We start from the raw sequence: 24668 nt of genomic DNA on the forward strand, positions 1-24668 counted from the left end.
TAGGTAATAAAAAATAGATTACAATACTTCATTTTCAGCAATTTCTTACTGGTAGGCTGGAGTGAGTTTTATGTATTTGTCGGTATTGAGGGGATTAGCATTTGTCAAAAGAGATACATGTTTGAGGAGAAAAAGAAGGTGGATTTGCTACGTCTTTCGAGAAGTATTTTGTTTTTGGGTAATTATTTTTAGTAGCATATCAAACAAACAAAACAGATTGCAGTGGACAGTGCAGGCAGCCAGGCAGAATGTGAAGCAATTGTAGTACACATTACAGTAAGGGGGCCCAGTAACATAGCGTCTAACAAATCAATAATACAAAAATATGAAATAAAGGCCATGGGGGAGCCTCAGAAGACAAAACCATTCGATGATGGTAATACGTAAAAGCATCATTCTAGCTCAGTAATCCAGTGCTGCACTCACCCATCCACACATCCAAACCCACCCATATAAAAGCTCGGACCGGTCACACTCACACACTCAAAACCACTTCGGAGGTTCCCCCAGGGTTAGAACTGTTCCCTGAGTCACAGCAGCTGGGGAAGAAACCCCCAAGAAGGGCCCATCCTCCAAAATTCTAACCACCCTACAAAATTCACCCACCTGGTTCCAACCTGGGGCAAGCCAACAATATACAGCATCCCAAGAGGGCAGAATCTGTACTTTCTTTACTCCCCTAGTTTCTTTCCTTCGGATCGCCTTCCTCTCACACTCCACCCAATTAACCAGTTCCAATCCCCATCTATACACATCAGGGCTACGAGTCAACTTCCAGCTCATAGTCAGTAGCCAGAGGGCGACAATTAATGCCAAGTCTGTAAATCTATCCGTCACCTTCCAAGCCGCACCACGCTTGTGCAGGCAGAGCAGACGCCCTGGAGGTGAGGAGCATGGAGTGGGGGTAGGGCGATGTGACCGAAGACCAAATCGGATGCCCTACGAACCACCTGGAGGCCAGTGGTCCAGTACGGGAGCAGTATCGGGTAGAACCACACTATATGGAAAAAACTGCCTCATCCGCACCGCATCTAGGGCAACCCGACACTGCGTATGTATTTCCTGGGGGGCGAGGTAGGCCCAGTGCAGGTAGCAGACCTGAATAAGTTTGAAGCAAACTTTCCTACACACCCTGGGGGGTGTGCTTAAGTACCCCCTTCCAAGCTTAATCAAACAGAGGCATCCCTAAGTCTTCCTCCCAGAGACGACAGATGGGTCCGGTCCAACTGCGCCCCTTCCAGCAGAGTCCTGTATAGCAACGTGATCACCCTCATCTTGCCCCTGATGACAGAGGTGACACAAGCATTCATGCTCAAGCAGTTTTACAAATCTGCGGCCGCACCATCCATAGATCACATGCACAAGAACACTGTGGGGCAAAAACAGCCCCACAGGGAGGTCATGCGACTCTCTGGGTATAGAGAAAATAGAGTTTTAATTATTGACTAGACATAATATCGAGTAAAAAATATAGAATAGACATAATATCGACTAGACATAATATAGACAACAAAAATACCGAATTTAAGGTAAGTTAATATTAATTTTTAATTTGTGTAATATAATTCTGTAGCGGGTTGTGGGTTTATAGGGGAATAGGGTGGGAAGTAAATTAATTAAATATGTTAATTTATTTATTTAGAATTAATTTGTAATTAATTATTAATTGGTAATTAATTAACATGTAATTGGTAATTAATTTTGATGAGAGAGAGAGAGAGAGAGAGAGAGAGAGAGAGAGAGAGAGAGAGAGAGAGAGAGAGAGAGAGAGAGAGAGAGAGAGAGAGAGAGACATTCCGAAGAAAGTTTCAAACCCTGAAAATTTGCAAACCCCGGACTGTCTGGGCAAATGGCTCCATGGCAATAGCAAATAAAAATGGAGCCCATGCCAAAGTGTCATATAAAAACTCCCAGTAGAGTGAGTCAAATGCCTTCTGGATGTCCACAGAGATGACTAATGCATTAAACGGTAGCCGCTCCTGCTGGTCCAAAGCAAAAAGCAGCTGACTAATAGTGTGCATGGTGCTTAATGTGGGAATAAAACCAGTTTGTTCGGGGTGGACCAAGGAGCACATGTGGGGGAGGAGTCGGGTCGCCAAGACTTTGCTCAGAATTGTATAGCCTATGCTGCCAATTGAAAGGAGGTGATATGAATCGAGGAGAATTGGGTCCGTATCCATCTTAGGTATGGACACGATATTAGGTATGGACACTAGATATTATGGATATTGGGTACTGACACAATAGTCCAGACCAGTTTGGTCTGGGTGGAGCAAGGAGCACATGTGGGTGAGGAGCCGGGTCGCCAAGACTTTGCTCAGAATTGTATAGCCTATGCTGCAATTGAAAGGAGGTGATACGAATAGAGGAGAAGTGGGTCCTTATCCTTCTTAGGTATTGACGCGATAGTGGCCTTGCGTAGGGAGGGAGAAAGTACTTCCTGCTTCCAGGAACCATTAAAGAGGGTCATGAGTCTAGGGACAAGGTCCGTGGTATACGTAGAGTAAAATTCTTTGGGCCCTACTATTAGACCGGACAGCCTTAGGGTGGTCTGCCCCCCAACTCTCTGCCCGTCTCCCTCCATTTTCTGTACTCGTTTTGTTGGTTTTAGGACTCAGAGCACTTAGTGCTAAAGTGTATACACTCTCGCCCCTAAACTTGTCATTTAAAACTACTTGCCAAGTCTTAAACTTCACTTTTATTACTTATAGGTCACCCCTAAGGAAGGTCCTTGTTGGGGGGGGCGTGGCTTGACAGCTGAAGATGGCAAACGCGTGAGCGACGAACTACGCGCCGGCCTGCCATTTATCCAGCAAATACAGCTGAAATCCTCCCTTCATGCCTTGGGGCGAGTAGGCTACCTCCGAGGGCTATCGCCGAGAGGATTGCGGAGTCGATGGAACCCAAGCTTGCAGCTGAAGCCGCATACATGACTGTGGGTTTGGACTAGGCCGAGGCATTTGCCTTTATCACCGGGCATGGCGGTCCTGCTGTGGTGCGTGACCGCTGGGGGCTGTGCTATACTCCTGACGCGAAGAACTATCCACGGCACATAAAGCCCTCACACAGCAGGTAACAGAACTCACAGACAGGATCCGAACATTAGTGCGTAGGACAGAGGATGTAGAAGGCTGCAGACGACGAAATAAAAGATATCTTTAAAGAAAAAAAAAAGGAAGGCCCTTGGTAACCCACAAACCAGGGTACTATGTAAGTAAAAAATAGGACAGCTACTTTTATGTTTTGCATGTCCTAGTAGTAACAAAGGCGATTTTGTTTTTCGCTACTGTGAGGTCTACTCCTGTAATAGGCTAGCATTGGAAATTACTTAATATACTTTAAAGCTGTAATTCCTGATCACAGAGGTGCAGCTTTTCATGTTTCATATGTTTGCAATCACATTGATAAATACTTTGTAGTGGCAAAGTTGGATTTCACATCACTGTTTTAGAAAGGCCACTATTAGAAAGTGAGTATAGGTAATAATGCCTTCAAAGGATTTCATTTAAACATATTCAACTAGATTTGTTAGAGCAAATTATGAGACCCCAAATTAGTGGCCTCAGAAGTAGGAATTGTTGAAATCAATTAAGGAAATCACAAAAGAATATATCAAAAAGAAAAAACAAATCACAGGTGTTAACTTGTTGTATACATGAGGACTCAGTTAACGTGAAGGATACAATTACCCTAAATTAATAGCATACTTCATCACAGAAATATAAAGTATGACAAAGGTAGAGAAACCATCACCCACCATTTGTGTTAAAGTAAAAGAAGTAGCTTACTTAAGATGAAATCGGCTTCGGCCTTAAAACAATTAGTCCTCATGAATATTAAATTCCTCAGAGCAATCTGGAAAGAGTGAATGAGGATATAAATTAAGAATGGACCTTCTGTCATAAACAGCATTGAATTAGTTGCTAATAGAATTAATAACAAACACCTAATAAGTGTTGAATAAACAGTTATTCAAGAAATATGTTATAGGTCATAGTCAGTACAGATATTTATGAAAGATAATCCATACTTTAATCAATCATATTTAAATAGGGGAATCTTATTTAAAAAGGAATCAGCAAAAGAAAACAAAACTACCTTACTTCTACCAGCGGTAAACTAACTCTCCATCTAAGGTATTTGTAATGATACCGCTGCAAGTATATGTCCACTTTGAGCTTTTACTTCAATACACTCAAAAACGACAAGATTAGTAATAATTAGACAAGAAAATATTTGTAACAAGTGATATATATAGATTATATTTAGTGATCTTAATAGAATTGTTGCCGTATTATATTCGGCGAGTCGACACTTGCACCAAAAAAAAAAACATTTTTTTTTAAATGGATGCTAAAGTATACTTTAAATTTTTTAAAGAATGCCAAATGAAACATAATGCATTCTTGCTGTTCTTACTTGTCAGGAATGGAAAACGCCGTCGAGGATCAGCGTCCGGGCTGAAGTTAAACAGCTGTTCGAATCCTAACACAGGATTCGATTATATGCTTCCGGGTGTTTTAACAACTAGATAGCAGCAATCTGCCTGAGAATGTGGGACAATCTTAAAGGTGCCTATCCGTATTTACCGATGCATAAATAAAGCTTTTGTTACATATGTATCCGGAGTAACTGGTTCCACAAGGAATTGATCTAAAACAAAAATTGCTATTTAAAAATAGTTATTAGCAAACGTGCAATCTAGAGTTCCCATAGCATAGCAGTTAACTAGATGGAAAAATGGCGGCCATCTTGAATGGATATTAAAAATAAATTTCTGTGTATATCATGAATACACCACTTTTACTAGTCTCATAAAGAGGGAGGACTTCCAGCCCAATTTTCAAGGTATATTGGGCCTTCAGAATGTGGTCCCAATTAATATAAGTCCATTCTGATGATGGTGCTATGTATGACTATTAAATAGATAATTATTTTCTTTGTCGTAACATTACGATATTTAGTGATTTAATGATAGAGGGAGGGGGAGGAGGAAAAAGAGTGTAGCAACAAAGACAATAGAGACAAAGAAGAAAAGAAAGAGAAAGATGGAAAGATCATGCATGTAGATGCTGTTCTTTATCACTTTCAAAAAGATTCATGATTTACATGTAAACTGAACTAATAAGCCAAAATCGAACATTCTGGAGAAAATCATATATCTATGAATATTATCAATACATTGGAATCAAATTTCAATCAGTACCAGATACAATTAGAACATTAAAGAGACATTGATTGATGTTCCCAAAATTAAAGAATTGGCAGTAAACAGAGCATTAATAGCTATATGTATGGAAAGAACACAATTTCAAGCATAAATGATATTAACTGTTAAACCATAGACACTTGCCATTCTACAGCTAGAGTCAAGCCCTTTGTCACATTTTTTATTTTGGAAATCCAATGGTTTTCTTTCATGGTTAGTATTTGTTCAGCATTGGAACTTGTTTTGCAAGGTTTGACTACTTCAATTACCCACCAGGTCATTTCTTTCTCTGAATGCTTGAATGTGATGTAGTGTTCAACAATAGGGGCATTTTCCACCTTACATCGTACTTTGGATTGATGATGTAGTATTCGCTTTTTGGCCTGTTAGGTAGTTTCCCTATGTAGTGAAGCCCAAGTGGACACCTAATGCAGTAAATCACAATACTTGTGTTGCAGTTTGAGAAAGGTTTTAAAGTGACTTGTTAGCCACTGATGGTACAAGGTTTGGTAGTTTTTGTGGTGTTACAGGCTACACACCTATTACATTTGAAATGGCCAACGACTGGTGAAAGTTGGACCATATTATCTACCATTGCTGGACTGAAGGTTTCACAAGCATGGACTAAACTCTCTCAACTTAGATTCTCTTTTGAAAGCAAAACAAGGCTTTTGTTTGAATTCAGGTAAGCTTTTGAGTAGAGTCCAATGTGTGTTCTCTATCTTTATGATTTTGTTTGTGGGTCCCAAATGAGGAGACACAGACCAATTATGATTACTTTGGTTGTCTTCCTACTTCTAACAGAGCTTCTCGATTGTTATACCAAGCTTGTTTTAAATAAAAAAAATTCAGAAGTCTGGCAGGATAGCCTCGGGCTCGAAGTTTTTCTTTACGTTTCTGTGCCCCAATGAAGCACTCTTCTCTTTTGGAGCAATTTATGCGTAAACGCAAAAACTACCCAAAAGTTAAACCATCTTTAAGTGCCAGAGGATGGGGACTATTGTACTGGAATAATGTATTGCTTGCTGTATCACAACCATTTACTGATATTGGCTAAGTATGGATTGGTAGCACATTCAGTGTATTGTTTTTTTTTTAAAACAGGAGACAAATATTTGCAATATCAGGAGCAAACACTGCTCCCATTGCTACTCCTTTAAGTTGTTGGTAATCATTTTTAAAAAGAAAGACATTTTTACATAAAGATGCTTCAATACATTCCATTTTGAGTGTTGTGGACACATTATGTGGTCGAGGTCGTGAGTCCAAAAATTAATTTAATATTCCTAGTATATCTTGGTGGGGTATATTAGCGTACAGACTTTTTATGCCCAGGCGGACTAGGAGTTCATTCACAGGATAGAAACATGGTTTTTCAACAATGTTAATTACAGCTGTGATATCCCTGATGTATGTTTGATTGTTGATTGCAAAAGGTCTTATGAAAAAGTCTGCATAGTCTGCAAGAGGTTTGAGAATGGAGTTACACCCAGAGACGATTGGTAGTCCTGCAGGGTTTATGGTATTTTTGTGTCTCTTGGGTAAAATGTTAATCACCGGGACTGTAGGTGTTGTGTTATTTAAAAATGAAGCTTCCTTGTCACTTATTCAGAAAAGGGGGTGGTGGTGATGGACAGAGTATCTGAATTAAACAGAACACTCATACCCAGTCAACAGATCAGGGCTTGATCGATCACCGTTTTTTAGCTCACTGCACCATCCCAGCTCAGAACCTGGCTACATGCAAATTAGTCTGTCCCTGGCCCAGTGCATCATGGGAACAGGGCAGACCAAACTACCAAGCCAATTCTTCACCAGAAAGGAGACAAGCTTCCGGGGACCGGTTTCTGGCATTTCAGCCGTCGTCGGCCCGGCTTGCTTGAATCCTGAAGGTGTGAAAAAGCAGAGTAATTTGTGGTGTATAACTGTTCCCTCAAGTTCCCAGGGAGGGCTCACCCCTCAGGTTCTGTAAGGTAAGTATCCTGTAAGAACACAATGTGCACCCTCCTGCGCTTCAAATACGTCAACACATTATAACATTTAGAGGAGGTGGAGAGGCCCGCATGTTCCACAATTCAACCTGGGCTGCCATTGAAACCAGTTCAAATAAGGAACCACAAGCTTTCCCCCACAACCCCTAGAGTCTATCCAGTCCACCCTCACCACTCTCAGCACAACAGCTCAAGGAGTGGGACATAAAAATCTCCTGTCAAAACAACAAAAAGTGCCATCTAACGTCCGAAAGGGACCAACCAGTTACGTAAAGGAGGATCATGATCGGGGTAACTGAGCCACCAGCCAAAGGAGTGTAAAGGGCAAACAGAAAACAACCAAATACAGTGGGACGCACCGTGCAAGCCCTCCACACCCTCTAGCCCAGCCCCACAGCCCACACATATCAGAAAAGGGAAACAAGAGAAATCGTCAATAGTAAAAGAGGAGCAGCCACCACAGTACAATCAAGACTACAAAGATATCCATCCCCATCAAGTCAATCGTTAAACAAGGTAGTCAGCCGTGTCTGGGGTAACCCTTTGAAGAATGTTCTCCAGATCCGGTACAACTAAGTTGTCCAAGTCATAAGCACAGTAGTAGTGAGGCAATGGTCTCCACTGCCCTCGCCTGTTCCAGTGCCACCTGGGAGATAGTGGGCATATGTGCCCACTATCGCCAATGTGGACACAGCGACTCCCAGCTCCTCCAGAAGTCTTGGTTGTACAGTGCTCCTGTCGTAGAACTAGAGACAATCCCATGCCGCAGCTGGACCTGTGAAGAAGTTTAACTGATCCTCTGTTTGGACAAGAGAAGGCTGTGGTCTAAGGAAATTGGAGGGGCGAATTAAAAAATAAATTAATGGAAAAGTGTACTTATCTGTCGCCCGCCACCGCATCTTTGCGCTCTGCTCCAGTCCTTTCAAAGCTGTCCATGGGCTGGTGCACAGGCTCCCAGACTCTTGTGAGCTCCCCTACGTCAATCCAGACGCTGCTCTAATGCTGGTAATAATATTACCCAGCATGAGAGAAACGCAGGGATTGATCGGAGCAGGCTGGATTGGCGCTCAGTCAAGGCCTGGGAGCATGTGCCTGTTCTCCATCCGGATGTGCAACACAGCATGGGTTGGAGAGATTTAAGTGCGCATGTGGGGCTGGCCATCATAAGACAGCTGGCCAAACTGGAATACCCACTTACAGTGCCCACTACTCCTCCTCCGTGCTGCAGCAACTGTTGAGGAAGCCCCGCATAGACATGGCTGGCAGCCTGCAAGATGAAAAATACAATGATAATAACATTGTTTTATTACCATTTTATTTTTCATGATTGACTTTGCTCTTGCTGTCGGAGCTCACAGCAGTTGGGCGACACTCCTCCCTCTAATGAGGGAGCCGCTAGTGGTTTGATATGAAGGCGTAAGCAAACTCACCCAGCTTTTTCTTAACCACAAGGAATGACTACCTCTGGGTCTGAACCTGGCATTGTTCACCACAAAGAGGCCATGAGCACAGGCCTGTTGCAACAGATGATCCCAATCACGAAAGTGCAAAAGGCGGGCAACCCCTGGAACTGGTGGTGAAGCAGGGCAAGGCTGCTGCATCGGTACCCGATAAGCCCGCTCCAAAGAACAGAATTTGGATAAGCCCTCCGGAGCTACAACCTCCTGCTGTCAATCTTACAATGGATTCACCTTCAACTCATTCCAGGAGTCTCAGAATACGGACATCGTTCCGGCAGGCACGCCCCCTCCTGCCCATCAAGCCGAACAGCCAAGTGCCTCATTTTGGCCTCCAATGCCGTAAGACGGTGAATAGCGGACTCAAAAGCTGGTACCAAGGAATGCACAGTGCCCACCAGAGCACGGACCCTCTCAGACATTTTCTGGGAGTCCTCTCGGATAAGGCCAAGTTCCACTGCAATGGAGTCAATGTTACTCTCCAGTCTCTCTCCAGAAACATCGATCACGGCCAGGAGTTTCTCGAATTTACTGTCGATTTACCACTGGCGCCCTCCTGGGAGACGTTTGTGGGGGAGGGGCAGTGGAAGGTGGGGTGGAAGAGGCAACAAAAGAAAGAACCACACACTTTAGGGCAGCCTTTCTAAGCAGGCTGCTTACCAAAGCCTGCAGGCACCGGCAGGGTGTAGAAGAGCAAAACTAAAGTTCATATAGGCCTCCAACAGCATGCACATGAGAGTCTGACTCTGCTCAGTTCAGGGGTGAGGCCGGGGCAGCCAGCAGCAACGTCTGTGTCCACTTGGCCTAGAATTAGCAGTTTGCTCTCTGTGGGGGCCGCAGTGATCCCGCCTTCCTGGGGTCACTCCAGGCACAGTCAAAACAAAATATCGGGGCGGTCTCCCGTGCTATCCTCAGTTGCCAGCAAAGGGCTCGGGCTGTGATCGGCTTGCGGGAGTCGAAGAGGCAACAAAATGGTCTTCAGTGGCCCCATACACAAAATCCACAGTGATAAGGGCATTCCAACCCACCCAACCCCCCACAAGAGTTGCTCACGACCGTGTGAAAATGGTCTCCTGAGCGCGGCCCCTCTAGGGGCTCAGATCAGATAGCTTTGCAACCCATGCTATACAATCGGGCTACCATCCTATTAGTGGCGGGCCAATCATCCAATCTATCTACAGCAGAGCCTAGAGCGGGCGGGCGGCCCCTAGGAAATCCAGAGCCCAGACTGGGACCCAGGGCTCACAACACTCCTATGGGCCCAGCGCAGTGTCTGCCCTCAGCACGGTCCCAGTTAGAAGCCCAAGCCGCCATTTTGGGCTGCATTAAGAGACACTGCTTCCTCCGCTGGTCTTTTGCCCTATCCTGCTATCCAGAGGGAACCCAGGGACTTCGCCGGGACCATGACTGCCTGGAAGTGCATTCCCAAGAGGAACCAAGATATGTGCGACAGCTGCTAGTGGCTGGGCGTTCGCGGTAGACTAGGAGCTCATGCCGTCCACGTCCTCAGGTCATGGTGACTAGCCCTGCCCCCCCCACCCCCAACCCCCTTTTCCGGCAGGAGTAAGAAGTAGTTGACGTATCTTTTTTGTAGATTAGGACTGGAGATGGTTTGAAGTGACTCCTAACATTGTGCTGAACTTTTTTTGATCAGGTATTTAGGAGTAAATGCATTCCTAAACAACTAATTACAGATAACGGAGAACAGTTATGTTCAAGAGATTTGAGAGAGATGCAGGTAATCAAGTAGTAGTGCATTTCATTGTCATAGTTTAGTGGAACAGGTAAACAGCATGATCCAATATTATATCAAGTTGGTGCTGGTGTGTGGTTTGGATGTTACATTTGCGACCAATGTTGACATTTCAAATGCATGAGTAATGTGATATTAAAAGACACTGGAAATATGTTGGAATACGTGTGTGTGTGTGTGTGTGTGTGTGTGTGTGTGTGTGTATCATAGTGAAGTTGAGAAACATTTGCCTGGCGTCAACAGGATTTTCAAGTGTTTCTGGTGCATTTCCAGCTAGTGAACATCTGTGAGAGTCACTATTTTGAAGACAAAATTTTACTTAGTATGTTAGGAACTTTACAGAGCAGGACACCTTGCAGGAAAACATTTTCAGAACTTTCAGAAGTCTCACATGGAATCTGTACCAGAAAAGTGCTTTCAAAGGATGCAACACAGATCACTGCGGTGCAGTGTAGATAACTAGAATCCCAGACAGAGGGAGACAGCATGATGCTTTGCAGCCACATACACAAGTAAGAGATGGCAAGTCTCCAGCATTGAAGTATTCTCATTAAACCACCACTGGCTCCCTACAACAGCTCATCCAATACACCTCAGTCCTAATCTTCATGATGCCTTACTATTGTGTAGTAGGCCACATACACGGATCTTTCACACTAACTTCTTCCAAGACTTAGCGTGACCTTTAGTGTTTCTGTACTTGGATCCATGCATGTACAGCTCTGACATTTAACCTGAGTTGTGACCTGAAGCACTCTCTATTTCAATAATGGGCACCATACACAGCTTTGCCAAGGCACTTCAATCATCATTTTCACACCCATACTATTAGTATTAAGACTAACACAAAGCTCTACCAGTGTGCTTCAATTTGGACTTGATGCACTCACTTTTATTTCAATACTGTAGCACCTACAAACTTCTAATTATAAGACTTCACACTTACAGGCCCTTTAGGTGGACGCCATGAGCCATGTAAGAAAAGATGGAATGCGGTTCCATGAGAGACAGAATTCTGTAATATACATTTCTTAACCAATCAACCATGTGTCTTCCGCTGGGGCCCTACCGATAGTGAGGTCGTGAACAGGCTGGAACCTCTTGTCCGTGAACTGGAGTAGAAGACATGATTTTCCCACACCTGTTGAAGAGATAAAAGTACATTTGGTCACAATGTAGCACAACCCAAACTGGTCCCTCTGTACCCACATCTTGGTCTAATAAATATACAATTTCCTTAGGAGAAATACCAAAGTAAATAAAAAAAGTGATGGTGGAATGCCACCTTTGATAAGACTCAGCTAGAATAGTCCAGCCCGAGCTACTTAGTCAGATCCTCTCTTAACTGGAGCACAAACAACTAAAGACCGGTTTTACCCGAGTTGAGGCTCTTCAGTCAGGTGCAGCTTGGTTCCAGTGGAACAGCGAAATCAGGACCCATGGCTGGCCATAACTCTAGCATTTAAGGTGTTGCACTGAAGTAAACAAAAAAGTGACATGTGGAATGATTGAATTAATCTCAGCTACTGGTAAGTCATTGAGCTGTACCTCACTGAAGAGACCTATGTAGGTTAAAACTGGTCTGGGGTTTCTGATGAGACCTTAGTGGATTGAAACCGGTCTGGAGTTGCTTGTGTCCCCATCTGGAGGGAGACCTTGCCTGGCAGTTGGGGCTAGGTCCTGATGGAGCAGGACCAAGACAGATTTGCATAAGGAGGGTCTCTGTCTAGAATGGCAAAGTGAACGAAAAATTATGGTCTGGAAAGAGTCTCTTTGAGATTGTTAGTGGCTGAGAATATTTTAAGTATTCTTTCCATCCCATTGTTATTTTTGCAGTAGACACCTTGGTGACCTACCAGGACACAATGTCATAGCATTTGTTGCACGACAATAGAGATGGCCTTGAGCTGCCTGTGATGTTTAGGGGACAAAAATAAAACAACTGTGTGGGTCTCAATTTTTATAATTAATATAACAAATAATATCGGAGTTGAATTTTTCATTTTCTTAAATCTCATTATGAATGTCCACTCAAAGCATTTTGGGCTGTGCCCCTTTTCAGGAGAATGGTCTTTTCTGGAAAAAAATTAACAGAAAGGTAATAAGAAATACACTGGTCTAACAGTACCACTATATTACTATATATGTGCTGTATTACTATATACGTGCTACATTAGTTCTAAAACAAAACTATATTTTTCTTTAGGTCTTTGATAAAAAGACCCCACAGAACATGACAGCATCGAAATAAATTTTAAACGCCAACCTTCGTTCAAACGATCACATGTTCTGAATTAGTATGATGTTTGAGACCGTTTTTAAATTGTAGTTTCTCCCCCCAAAAAACAGAAAAAAGGAAAAAACACACACATTCCAGTAACTAATTTAATGTTTCAGAGCCACTATGTTCTATCAAATATTCCTTCTAAAGTTGTGCTATCACTATTTGCGGATTTTCTGTTCATAATGACACCCAAAACTTGTAATGTCATCAAATGAATATTGAGTTTATTTTCAAGATATTGTTGAGTAATGGGTGAAGCTGGCGCTGTGTGACTATTACCCCCGTTTACTTATTAGCTTTGAAACACTGCAATTGGAATAGAAACGATTTATCCCCCAAGCACATCGGAATACAAAGGGAAATCAAAGTGTTTTGATTCTTCTACCAATGGATGACATTTGAACTGTATTTGAATGACTTCATATTAAGGACTTTAAAGATAAATATGGGTATATTTTAATGCAGATATTTTACATTCATTTAATTAATTTCCTTTATTATAAAAATATACATTTTATTTATAGTTGTAGAAAAGACTTTTGCTACTTTAATGTAATTTCTATAGTGCAAACAGTCACATCAAGGAGGGTCCCTGGGGTTCATTAATTAGCAAGACGGAGGGAAAGTGAATTTGCTAAGCAACTGAAGAATTAAACAGCATCGGCTGGGCCAAAAGTTCTCGGCAATTCAAGAGCTTTATCAATGTCTATGTCTTTTAGCCATGTGTTGTGGAGTGGATGTATGTGGTGTGGATTAGAATTTTGTAGTGCGATGTGGAATTTTGTGTTGTGAATTGGATAAATATGGTGTGTAGTGAAATTGCGTTGTGTAGTTGAATTATGTGGTTTGACGTTGAATTGTGTGGCATGGAATTGTGGCACTGAGTGAAATTCTGTGGCATGTATGGAGTGTATTTATGTGGATTGTTATGTGGCAAAGTTGATGGATGCTGGGTGAATTTATGTGGTATTGATTAGAGTGTAATTAGGTGGAATTGACTTATGTGGTGTTGGATGGTATTATGTTGAGTTTAAATATGCTGCGTGGTATTGTATGGTGGGCTGGTTAAATCATGGTTGTGCAGTGTCTTGTCGCCAACTTCCAAATCAATACCTATAATAAACTGTTCAAAAATGCTGATTGCAGTAGTGGTCGCCATCCAGAATTTGAAGTCGCTCATAAGAGCAGAGAGTAAAGTGTCAAAGGAACAAACGGTAAAAATAAAGGCTAGAATATTGTTATTCAGTGTCAAAGTAGGGAATTTCTCCTCTTAATGCACTATTTGTAAAGAAAAGCAGACATCTGCTACTCGTATGCTAAATGAATACATAATGCCCATCTAAAAATTTCAATGGAGAAAATATATTTTTTTAAAGCAGCTTGCACGTAGCAATGGGCAAATCAAAGCAAACCAAAAAAAAAACACATAAAAAAGGGACAACTCCAGCATGAAGCATATTTTTGCTATTTGGTCACTTCCAGTAGGAGGACATGTATCTTGATGTACATGTGACCTGGTGACCTTCTCCCTTTGTATAGGGGTTTACCCCGTGGAAGCTGCCGGGGTAGGAGTTTCGAAACTGGGTAGACCTTGGTCTCGACTCTCTAAGTCGCCTTCACCACCTGCATTGCTACCAGCCAACTTTTGCCTGAGCAACTCGGTGGAGGAAAGCTATCTTTCCTTATGTCAGTCTATCACTGACTCGTTGGATAAGCTGGTGCCTCTTCGTAGGTCTCGAGGGAGAGTGAACCGTGCCTTTCCCTGGTACACGGAAGAACTACGACTGCTTAAGCTCAGCTGCAAACGTGCTGAGCGTTCGTGGAGGAAGCAGTACTTGCCATCGGCAAAGGCCTCGTTTAGGCTCGCACTGCAGGGCTATAAGGCGCAGATCAAGTTGGCAAAGGCGGCCTTTCTGGAATCCACCTTGAATAAGGCGCCTAATAAATCTCAAGCCCTGTTCAAAATTGTCAGGAACCTGTCTCATCCAGTGTGTGTGGCCAACATGGTCGTGGCGTCGCAGGCCCTGTGCGACGCACTGGCGGGTCCCTTTGAGGAGAAGACTGCAAAGATCCTAGAGGGCCTAAAAAACCCTCTGCCCGCGGCCCTCGGTCTGGGAGCTCCGGTTAGCCCGCTCAGTCGACCCCGGTCAGTCGGGCTTTGTCCTGGCGCGGGAGCTCCGAACGGGTCACCCAGTCGACCCCAGCCGATTGGTGCATCTTTTATACAGGGTACTCTTGGAGTGGGAGCTCCGGGTGGTCCGTCCAGTCGACCCCAGATGGGCACATCTGGCCCCATTCTGGGAGCTCCGGTCGGAACACCCAGTCGACCCCAGCCGAGTGACCCAGGTCTTTGTTTGGGAGCTCCGGAGATCTTATCCAGTCGACCCCAACTAAGACGGTTTCCCTGTCCCTCTTACGAGGAATTTTGCTGCTTGGCACTCACGGTCGCCTCGGGCTCCCCGCTCGACCCATTACCTCCCAAATTTTGGAAGGTCTTCCACGCAGAACTCTTTCCGCCTTTGCATGCCATCTGTCTCCAGTCCCTGGAGCTGGCCTCGGTTCCTGACTGCTGGAAGTTAGCAGTAGTGTCACCTCTGCTTAAGAAGCCAACGTTAAACCCGGCCTGCCTCTCCAACTACAGGCCAATCTCCCTGCTCCCTTTTCCTATTAAGATCATGGAAAAATGGGTGACCCGCTCGCTCTCAGGCTTTCTGGAGAACATCGGCTGGTTTGATGAGGCACAGTTTGGCTTCCGCCCCGGGCACGGGACGGAGTCAGCACTGGTAACTGTACTGGACAACCTTCGTACGCGTGTCGACAGTAGTCGGGCAGCCTTTTTAGTGCTGCTCGACATGTCGGCCACGTTCGATACGGTCTGCCATCAAACCCTCATCAGAAGACTGGAGGAGTGCGGGGTCACAGAGAGTGCAAGAGATTGACTGGCTTCTTATCTGGGTAGCCGGCAACAGCTGGTTTTGCTTCCTCCATTTCGCTCTGAGCCAAGGAAAGTGGGACAGGGGGTTCAACAGGGCTCGGCCATCAGCCCTATACTTTTTAATCTGTACCTTCGCCCCATGGTCCAGCTTATAAAATCTTTTGGTGTCTCGGCTTTTAATTATGCCGACGACACCCAGCTGGTCTTTTCTCTGGAGCGAAACAACGCGGTCTCACTGGAGACATTTCATCGCTGTATGGCAGCCACAGCGGATTGGCTACGGGCCAACTCCCTCCAATTTAACAGCTCTAAGACGGAGGTGCTCCACTGATTGAATTCCGCGGGTTCTTCCAGAGAATTTCTGGCCCACCACCTTTCCTGAACCAGTAGCGGCGGCGGAATCAGCTCGCAACTTGGGGGTAATCTTCGGCCCAAATCTACAGCTTGACTTGCACGTAAACAAAACCATCTCTACGTGCATGATGCGGTTACGCATGTTGTGTAAAGTTCTGCCCCTTCTCCCCGCCCAGGCCAGGCCAGAGGTAGTCCACAGCACTATTCTAAGTCGTTTGGATTACTGCAATGCGCTACTTCTGGAGGCACCTAAAAATCTGGTGGGGAAGCTACAACGGGTGCAGAACATGGCCGCCAAGTTGGCTCTCGCGCGTTCCAGGTCTAGCTCTTCCACTCTTGCTTTAAGAGACCTGCACTGGCTCCCGGTGCATCTGCGAGTGGTGTATAAGGCCGCGTGTCTGGTGTTTAAGGCAGTACACCAACAGGGCCCAGTACCACTTCGTGACATGTTTGCTTGGTACTCTGCCTCGCGGCCCCTTCGCTCATCTTCGGCTAACTTGTTGGTGGTCCCAAGGTTCCAGAGGGTTAGGATGGGTGGCCGCTCATTTAGTGTTGCAGCGGCCAGACTTTGGAACTCCCTGCCTCTCTCTCTGAGAAGCCACAAGGACTACATACCGTTCAGGAAAGCGCTGAAAACGCATCTGTTGCCGAAAACTGCCTGAGCAGCGAGTTGTGTAACCGTCCCGAAGTTCAAGCGCCAGGATGCCCTCTGGGTGACAGGCTTGCGCTCTACAAGTACACAAATAAATAAATAAATAAATAATTAATGTACATGACGCTGCAGCAGTCATTTTTTAGGTCGAGCCTAGAGCAGCGCATGCGCTGCTTGCTCGATTTTTAGAAAGGGGGTTTTCAAAGTGCTACCAGAGGCTTTTGCTGGCCTCAGATACTTTTACTTCTTGATTTCAAGGAGTCTGCCACAGACCAGTCTTGGTTAGGGCTACGGTCAGCACGGGGCAAAACATTTTGTGAAAGGTAAAATCCAGCCATTAATTAAACAATTTCACTCACAAAAAAAAGTGTTGAATTTTCACTCACAAGCCTTTCCTGTGAAATAGTGAAACATCAAGAAATGCTACGAAACATTGCAAAACGGGTAAACCCCGTGGATTTTCAACTACGTAACAATCAGGATGATCTTCAAACCCCGCCAAAAAAATACCACTGACCCCATGCTACATAGTCGATAGATGTTTAGGGTTCATGTATGACGTACCACAGGTGTGTTTAGTCATTTTTATGTGAATGAGTTGTTAAGTTTAGTGTGCGTGTGAGCCTCACACTGTCACCAAAGCAGGTGGGCGCCACGTCGGTCATTAGGCTTGCCATCTTCCATGTTGTCATATCAGCGCCTGACTAGAGTTAGCAGTAGTTTTGCTGGGTCACGATCACTTCATATCTTGGTGAATACCACTCTAGCTAAGCACACTGTTCATCAGTACGATGGAGACATTTGCTCCCTTGGACCGTAACTGTGCACATGCCTTGCGAGTAAATGTTTGGGGTTGAATATAGCACCCAGAAGTTATTGGTTTAAAAATGGTTTATGCTGATCACCAGAAAGAAATTGTGATGTTGCTTTTGTACTTATTTTCAAACATCGATTTTATACGATGTGGTAATATTATAAGAATATACATTTTATTTTACAATTTAATTTAGAACCGCAGTGAAACTATAACAAAATGTTTACGATGAGATTGTCAGATATTCCTTTTGATGACTGGCACATGCTGATGAACTTTGCGGGGGCCAACAGGGGGTAAAAGACAGTCATTTACAACGCCATTACTTGATTAATGCTTCACGAAAGGAAAAAAAAAAACAATTACATTTTTAATGCCAATAGCTCAAAACAATGTCATTGCGAGACCTTTTGAATTGTAAATACTTGTTCTATCTTTAATTGAGAAAGGAGGCATAAATCATACAGTTAGCAGAGCATTTTAATAACTTGCAATTGATAATGCTACTGGTAGTTTTATCACTCCTGTGCTTACATCTGTACGCCCAGTAACTTAGTTAACCAAGTTTAATGTGGCTGTGTGGTAGCTTTTTTGGGTGAGGTGGAAAACAAGTTACAGGGTCGTTTATAGAAGGAAAATCAGATGCATCTGGCTGTGCTGTTTTTTTTCTGAGCAGTCAAGATAGAATGCTTTTTGATGGCAGGAAGCCAACAGAAAGGCATATGGTGCATAATGCCCCAAGCTGGAGACTAAACTGGAGTAAGCCAGTAGGCCTGTGGTCGGTGGCTATGACCTCACAAAGGTTTCGGTGTGCATGGCTCCGAGGCGAGCTGCAAACCCTTTTTCCTTGTCTCCACTCTAGATCACGAAGAGCAGGCACAGACAGCAGTGTCCCCTGCTAGGAGGAAGGCGGCGATCCAGTGGCAGATGGAGAAACACTGCGACCCAGGATCGAGAATGGTAATCCAGCACATAATTAAGAGGAGACACAGCAATGGGGTGAAGTTATGGGGCGGGTGGGAAGGAAAGCAGTAGCGCAGGCAGAGAGCTCAAGCAGCAGAGCACAGAGCCTGCTGCAGCAGGGTGAGGGGAGCAACAGCGCTACGTGGGCTGGAGGGAAGGAAAGAACCTGAAAAGCAAGGGAGAGGAGGAGGCAGCCACAGCCTGAGGAGAGGAGAGGGTGCAAGCGAGCAGTAGTACCAGGGGAGCCTGCAAGAGCAGGGGGAGGAGAGCAAGCAGCAGCAGGGGGAGGAGACCAGAGCAGCAGAGGTACACTGGAGTACCGAAGGAGCTGAGGGCCTGGGGACGAGACGAGCACCAGCTGGGACAGACAAGGCTGCAGGAGGTGGAGGCAGCAGCACTGCTGAAATGGCTTGCAGGGGCAGCAGCGCAACCAAAGGGGAGGAGGCATCAGCAGCCTGAAAGACTGAGTGAGGCAACACACAGACATGGGATATGAAGAAAAAAAACTGAATCAGTGCTAATTAAAATACCAGTGCTCTTGAGAAGGGCTCATAGAGGAAGCAAAAAATAAGTTCCTAAATTGATCATAAAATGAGGGATTAGTGTACTTGGTCGCTACTCTCGTGGAGAGGAAAACAGAGGAAGAGGCATGACAAATGCATGCCATTGACAAATGGGGAGAAACACTGGGAAGGCAATGAAGATGCCAGCAAATGTGAAGCCTATGGATGGTCAGAAGCCCACAAAGTAGATACAGCAGTCTTTTCGATACAGTTCATGAACTGTCTACAACCGAGACCTACAAAGACATGTTTCAGTCTTTTTAATTCTTTAAACAATAAAAAGCAACTAATGCGATACAGGATGGGAAGAAGACAACTCCAGCTTTTGGCTACCAAGTATGAGAAGGAGTAACTGGCTGATCAAGAGCGGAAGATACTGGGAATGATGTCTTGATGGAGAAAAGAGGATTATAAAAGTTGTGCAGGTGTAGACTACAGTCTTTTGTTCAAGTATCAAGGACCAATATTGAAGTCGTCATTGTGAGCTTGCACACAATATTAAATAGTGTCAGTTTGTATATGGGTGGCCAGTGAAGGTTAGATATAGAAGTGTGGACCGAGCTGCAGTATTTAGTACAGTTTGCAGTCTTTTCATTAAGTAGGCGATATTAACGATGGTAACATCCTCATTGTATATGATGCCTGGGTTTTTGGCTGATACAATGGACCTCTTGAGTATTCCACAAGTTTATGGAATAGAAATCTTAATGGCACTATCTATATATAGCAACAAGGCTGTCCTCCGAGCTCAGACAGAAACCCCCTTTCAAACTGGTGATGGTATAATATTGTCAATTAACCAGAGTCAACATCAACACGGCTAAATCAACGTCTAAGACCTTGGAAGCCTGGTCTAAATGTTCACTAAGAACACCCCTCACAATAAGTAACATCAACATTGGTAAATCTAATTCATGCGGAAATTTTGGAGTTACACTGTCCGGTGTATTTCTCCTAGAAAAGAAAATGACGGAAACATCTTAAAAGCTTAGAAGTTTGCAAAGGCAATATATGGTTTGCTAGTCAACAAGAAAACACCACGGTCTAAGCCAGATTGTCCCGGAAAAGGTTGTAAGAATAGTATGTTATGATGCACCATTATGGACTTTTGTGCAGACACAAGACATAAGGATTCTAGAATATATATTCTGGAAGAAAAACACCAAAACTGGACACCTGGAGCCTAGATTAGAAAAGTGAAATTGAGATAGAGCTAGAATGTATCCCCATTTTAGGTTTTAAAAAGAAAGTATAGTCACAGGAGCTAAATGAGTCATAGAACACGTAATGAGGGTCGGAGACTAAGCCACAAAGCACCATGTTCCCAAGTCTAAACATAGCAGAAGTCGTAAAGTGGCAAGTTGTAAAGCAGATATCTGTAACTCAACTTGTGGTAGAGGAAAAGGCACCAAAAAACCCTTCTTGAACACGATCACCTAGTGAGGAATGCAGAAGAAGTGCAATTTGTTCTATGCTCTAAGAGGAGCATCATCAGGTCGGAGACCTCTTTAAAATCCATAAGCATTGCCCAATACATATGTTTCTCAATAAAGAGATCAACAATGATTAATTATGTTGCCAAGAGCAAACTAAGTACTGGTTTAAAAAACCTTTATCCATCTTTCAAACCGATATTTAGACCACGCTGCAGATTTCACAAAGTGAAATGCTTCCTTAAAGTTTAAAAGCTGAACAGTTGGATCAATCATTAGCAGAAATAATGCAATCAGGAAATATGGTTCTAGCAGCAGCTTTGTCATCCAACCAATAGAACTTTGAGTATATTACGGTTATTCCTTTTCTTTTTCCTCGTTTCTGTTATTTTTCAAGGAGGAGCACTTTAAACTAACAATTGGCATTTCATTAATGTTTTGGTGCACAAATGGTAGAATGGCCTAAAATGTGAAATCAATTTGATCTGGGTTCGGATGGTCTCATCCACCAATAGCAAGTTCTTCAATTTCTCCAACTACTCTGATGTAATTTGGGGTACAGTAGAGCCTCTGACAAAGGATATTAAATTGCTCAAAGGTCTCTCATGTTCACCCATTCTTATACGAAGGATTCCTCATGACTTTCTCAATCAATGTCTACATGTCTTCAACCAAGCAGTTATATTCGGTGTAGAAATAAACTGTTTCAGGTTTCCACCCACAAGCGATTGTAATTCCTAGCATATATTGGTGAAGTAACATTTAACTATGTTCACTACATTTTCTCAAATTTCCCTGCACAACCATTTGTTTTGCCTAGTTGTCACGTAAGAGCAGTGAGTAACCATATTCAACTGGTCTAACTACTGCAGTAGTTTCCTATATGGTAACAAATCCGACCTTCCTACACATTACCACTGATCTGAAAATATCCTGCAGATCTTTTTGTTTTCTGTAGTTGTTAAAGCTAAATTTTTTATTATGGTATGAGTAAGCGATGGCACCATATTTGCTCTTAGTAGTGCACCTTCTATTGTTCCCACATAAAAATGCGATTAATCCAGGTAATTACTTATAAAGGCAAAGGTTACCAAAAAATGAGAATCTCATGAACATAATGCAAAGAAGCTGCCAGTTGTCACACACGTTTAGGTTCTGTAGTAGTAATCAGTTAACCATTTTGTAATTTGGAGGTAAACCTCTGCCTGCCATCCATACGGAGGTTGAGGGTTTATCTGGGTGATCCCACCAGATTAGTGAAGAGCTGTGGACAACCAGCACCATAACCGGTGCAGTATGTGCAGTGGATCCAAGTTCTTGTCAAATTCACTGTAGAAGATCTTCAGGCAGATCAAAAATGCCAACATGACATGGTGGCATCACTTTCCATACCCAGGAAGACTTTCAACCCACCAGAATTTTTTTTTAACTATGAGTGGCATTATCAATATACGCTGCTTTGAGAACATAATTTGTGAATTACTGCCAATTTGGGAACAGTGGCCATTGTGGCAGTGCACATTTAAGTGCATATGTTGTTTTGTGCAAGCAAGCCTTTGGGCAAAAGTGTTATCTATTTAGTAGCCAATATTACAGCCGAAAAACTACTAGTTCACTTTTAGAAGGTGTCTGGGATGCTGTCTGTGATAAGAGTAATAACGTTTGATTTCTTGGAGTTAGAAAATCATTTTCCATTAAAATCAGCTATTAGAATTAGGGTTATTGGTTAAGGTGAGTGGAAGCCCCACTCAGGCAACAATAATCTTTGTCAGGGTGAGCCAAAAAAGCCACTAAATTAAGAAGTGCTTAACCCTCTGGTAGCGTTGCATAAAAGTAGTCAGGGTGAACTTAGAGGCAATGTATATTTATGCAGCACACAAGCAGTAGTAAAGTAAAAACCAAACACAAGAAGAATCCCAAACCAATTTAGGACAAGCCTTTGCAATGCAATACGTCTCGCATTTACGTGAGTTTAAGCTATTGGCATTGTAAATGACAATGCCTTTTATAAATAAAAGGCATTGTCATTTACAATACCAATAGCTTAACTCGCATAAATGCGAGACCTATTGCATTGCAAATGCACGCGTAAGTTTAAAACGGAGTGTGGCGCCACTACAAGGACACCGCGCTCTGTTTCTTTTTTCTTTACTTTAACACTGAGCAGTGTCCTTGAAGCGGGCACAATGCTCACTCTGTTTGTTTATTTATTTTTCTGACTTTAAAACTGAGTGCGTTGTCCGTGAAGCGGGCGCCGCACTCACCAATAAAGTAATAAAAAAAAAAAAAAGAAACAAAGCACGGTGTCCCTGAAACGGGTGCCGCGCTAAACATTGTTTTTAAAAATACAAAAATTATGAAAAAGAGTGCAGTGTCCCTAAAGCGGGCGCTGCACTCAGCATGCAATTCATCCCAAAAGTAATGAAGTAACAAAAAAAGCAGTCGCTTTTGTCCGTTGAGGGTACGCTGCAAATGCAGAAAGCATCCGCTATTGTCCCCATTAGTAAGTTACAAACCAAAATAGTGCTCACAGTCTTAAAATGGAGACAGTGTAACAAGCCAAGTAAAAGGTCCAGTCGCCATGGGCGGTAAAAAATGGTGACAAGGTTTTAACAAGGAGGGACTACTTAGCCTGATAATGAATCGGAAGACCGCATTTTAAGAACAAGGACACAAGCCAATGACAAATATGTGGGGGGAGTGGGGGGGAAGGGAAAGAGTGGGCGAGGCTTCCACAGCATAATCTTCTGCAGTATGCCTCACACAGCGAGCAGCGCATGTGCACTGCCGCTAGGCTCGACCTAAAAACGGTACATTTTAATAAATAAAATGACACCAGAAGAACAAGAATCCAATCAGTAAAACTAGATATATTCCATTTTAAGATGTTTAGTGAAATTAGCACTTAAGAGCTTTAAGCACCACTCGTGTTTATCTAGTCACGCTAGATCGTGGGGAAGTCACAAGTTCAGGTCCACAGCAATGGAGAGTGGGTCGGGTACCGGGGCCAGGTTGGGCCAGGTTAGGCCTGCTGAAAAGTTACCTTCTCAAGTTCGACATGAGTTCCATTTGCATTGGAGGAGGCAGCGAGGAGGCTTTTTGAGCGAAGAGCAGGTCTAGCTGTAGCACGAAGATCAGGTTGTCACTGGAGCTTCTGTTGCTGGTCATGGCGGGCTGTCGTTCCTGTAGCCCGAAGTGCAGGACAAGCACTACCAGTTGTTATGAACTGCTGCTGTCGGCGCAAAGAGCAGTTCTCATCTGAGCTTTGCGTTGGCGGTGTTGCAGGCGGCAGAGTTTCAGCACAAACGGGACCGGGGGGAGGGGAGTTGATGCCAGTCAAGGTTCCAGGACCTGGGGGCACTTTTTGGGGAATCAAGACTGCTCCCAGCACAGGCCGCCAGCAGGTCCAGTTGCAAGGAGGCCACTGGAAGCTTGTTGGGTCCATGTACTTCACACAGGACCCTTGGGGTCATTCTGGGGAGGCTGCGTACAAGGCAAGTAGGTAAAAACGTTCTTCAGGCACAAGGTAGCCTTTAAAAAGCAGTGCAGGCCTTCTGGCAGTAGGCAGGTCCTTTAACAGAATCTTCCACAGGTGCATGAGTGTTTTTAAGACTGGTTCTGGAGGTCCCACTTTATATCTGTTGCCAGCTTTTGCATGGGGGAAATCCCCTCACATACTCCTAAATCTGGTTATGCACAGTTCTTTCCTGGTCCAGGCTCCAAACTCTCCCGGGTGACAAAAGGTATGGCAGGCCTGGTGTCAGCTTCCTGTGTGTGCTATAGGCAACACCTAAGGCCCCTTTGTCTCACTGTCTGGAAGCAATACACAAACCCCAACATTACAGCCATTCACAATCATGTGACCAAGAACACAGGCAGAAAGGTAAAATTGGTTGGATCAAGAAAAAGACAACTTTCTAAAAGAGGCATTTAGAAAAACAAAACTTAAAACCGGACTTTACCGTTAAAGAGGATTTTAAAATGCAATTAATTTGAGAGTAAACAGCATTTTTCTATCCCCTCCCAATCTGAAGTTAGCACCTATTAAAACAAGCATTAGCATAGCCAATAGGTCTCGCCTTTGGGGCATTATAAGTATTTAGTTATGCAGCACAATATCCTTGGTGAGACAACACCAACTGCTGCATGGCTAAACACTTATAAGGTCCCAAAGGCGAGACCTATTGGCTATGCCAATACGTGTTTCTTTAAATCACTCCACTGCCAACGAAAATAAAAACATTGTTGTTCACCACCCTG

The 24668-nt window shown here is 43.8% G+C and overlaps 1 protein-coding gene across 3 annotated transcripts in view; it reads right to left on the minus strand.

Annotated features, from left to right (window-relative positions):
- RAB2B (RAB2B, member RAS oncogene family) overlaps positions 1–24668 on the minus strand; it is a 189680-nt gene that overhangs the window by 67570 nt on the left and 97442 nt on the right. For 2 of the 3 annotated variants that reach the window (XR_015296035.1, XM_086923630.1), the window contains exon 2: positions 11480–11551. Coding sequence is in view for 2 of the 3 variants with exons in the window: in XM_086923630.1 (XP_086779756.1) it covers positions 11480–11551 (72 nt within the window). In the remaining variant the exon portion in view is untranslated. Of the gene's footprint in view, positions 1–3788; positions 3856–11479; positions 11552–24668 lie in introns of all 3 variants that reach the window. The other variant, XM_086923631.1, reaches the window with a different exon arrangement.

The sequence above is a fragment of the Lissotriton vulgaris genome, chromosome 5 (genome assembly GCF_964263255.1).
Source record: "Lissotriton vulgaris chromosome 5, aLisVul1.2, whole genome shotgun sequence".
Classification (NCBI taxonomy): Eukaryota; Metazoa; Chordata; class Amphibia; order Caudata; family Salamandridae; genus Lissotriton; species Lissotriton vulgaris.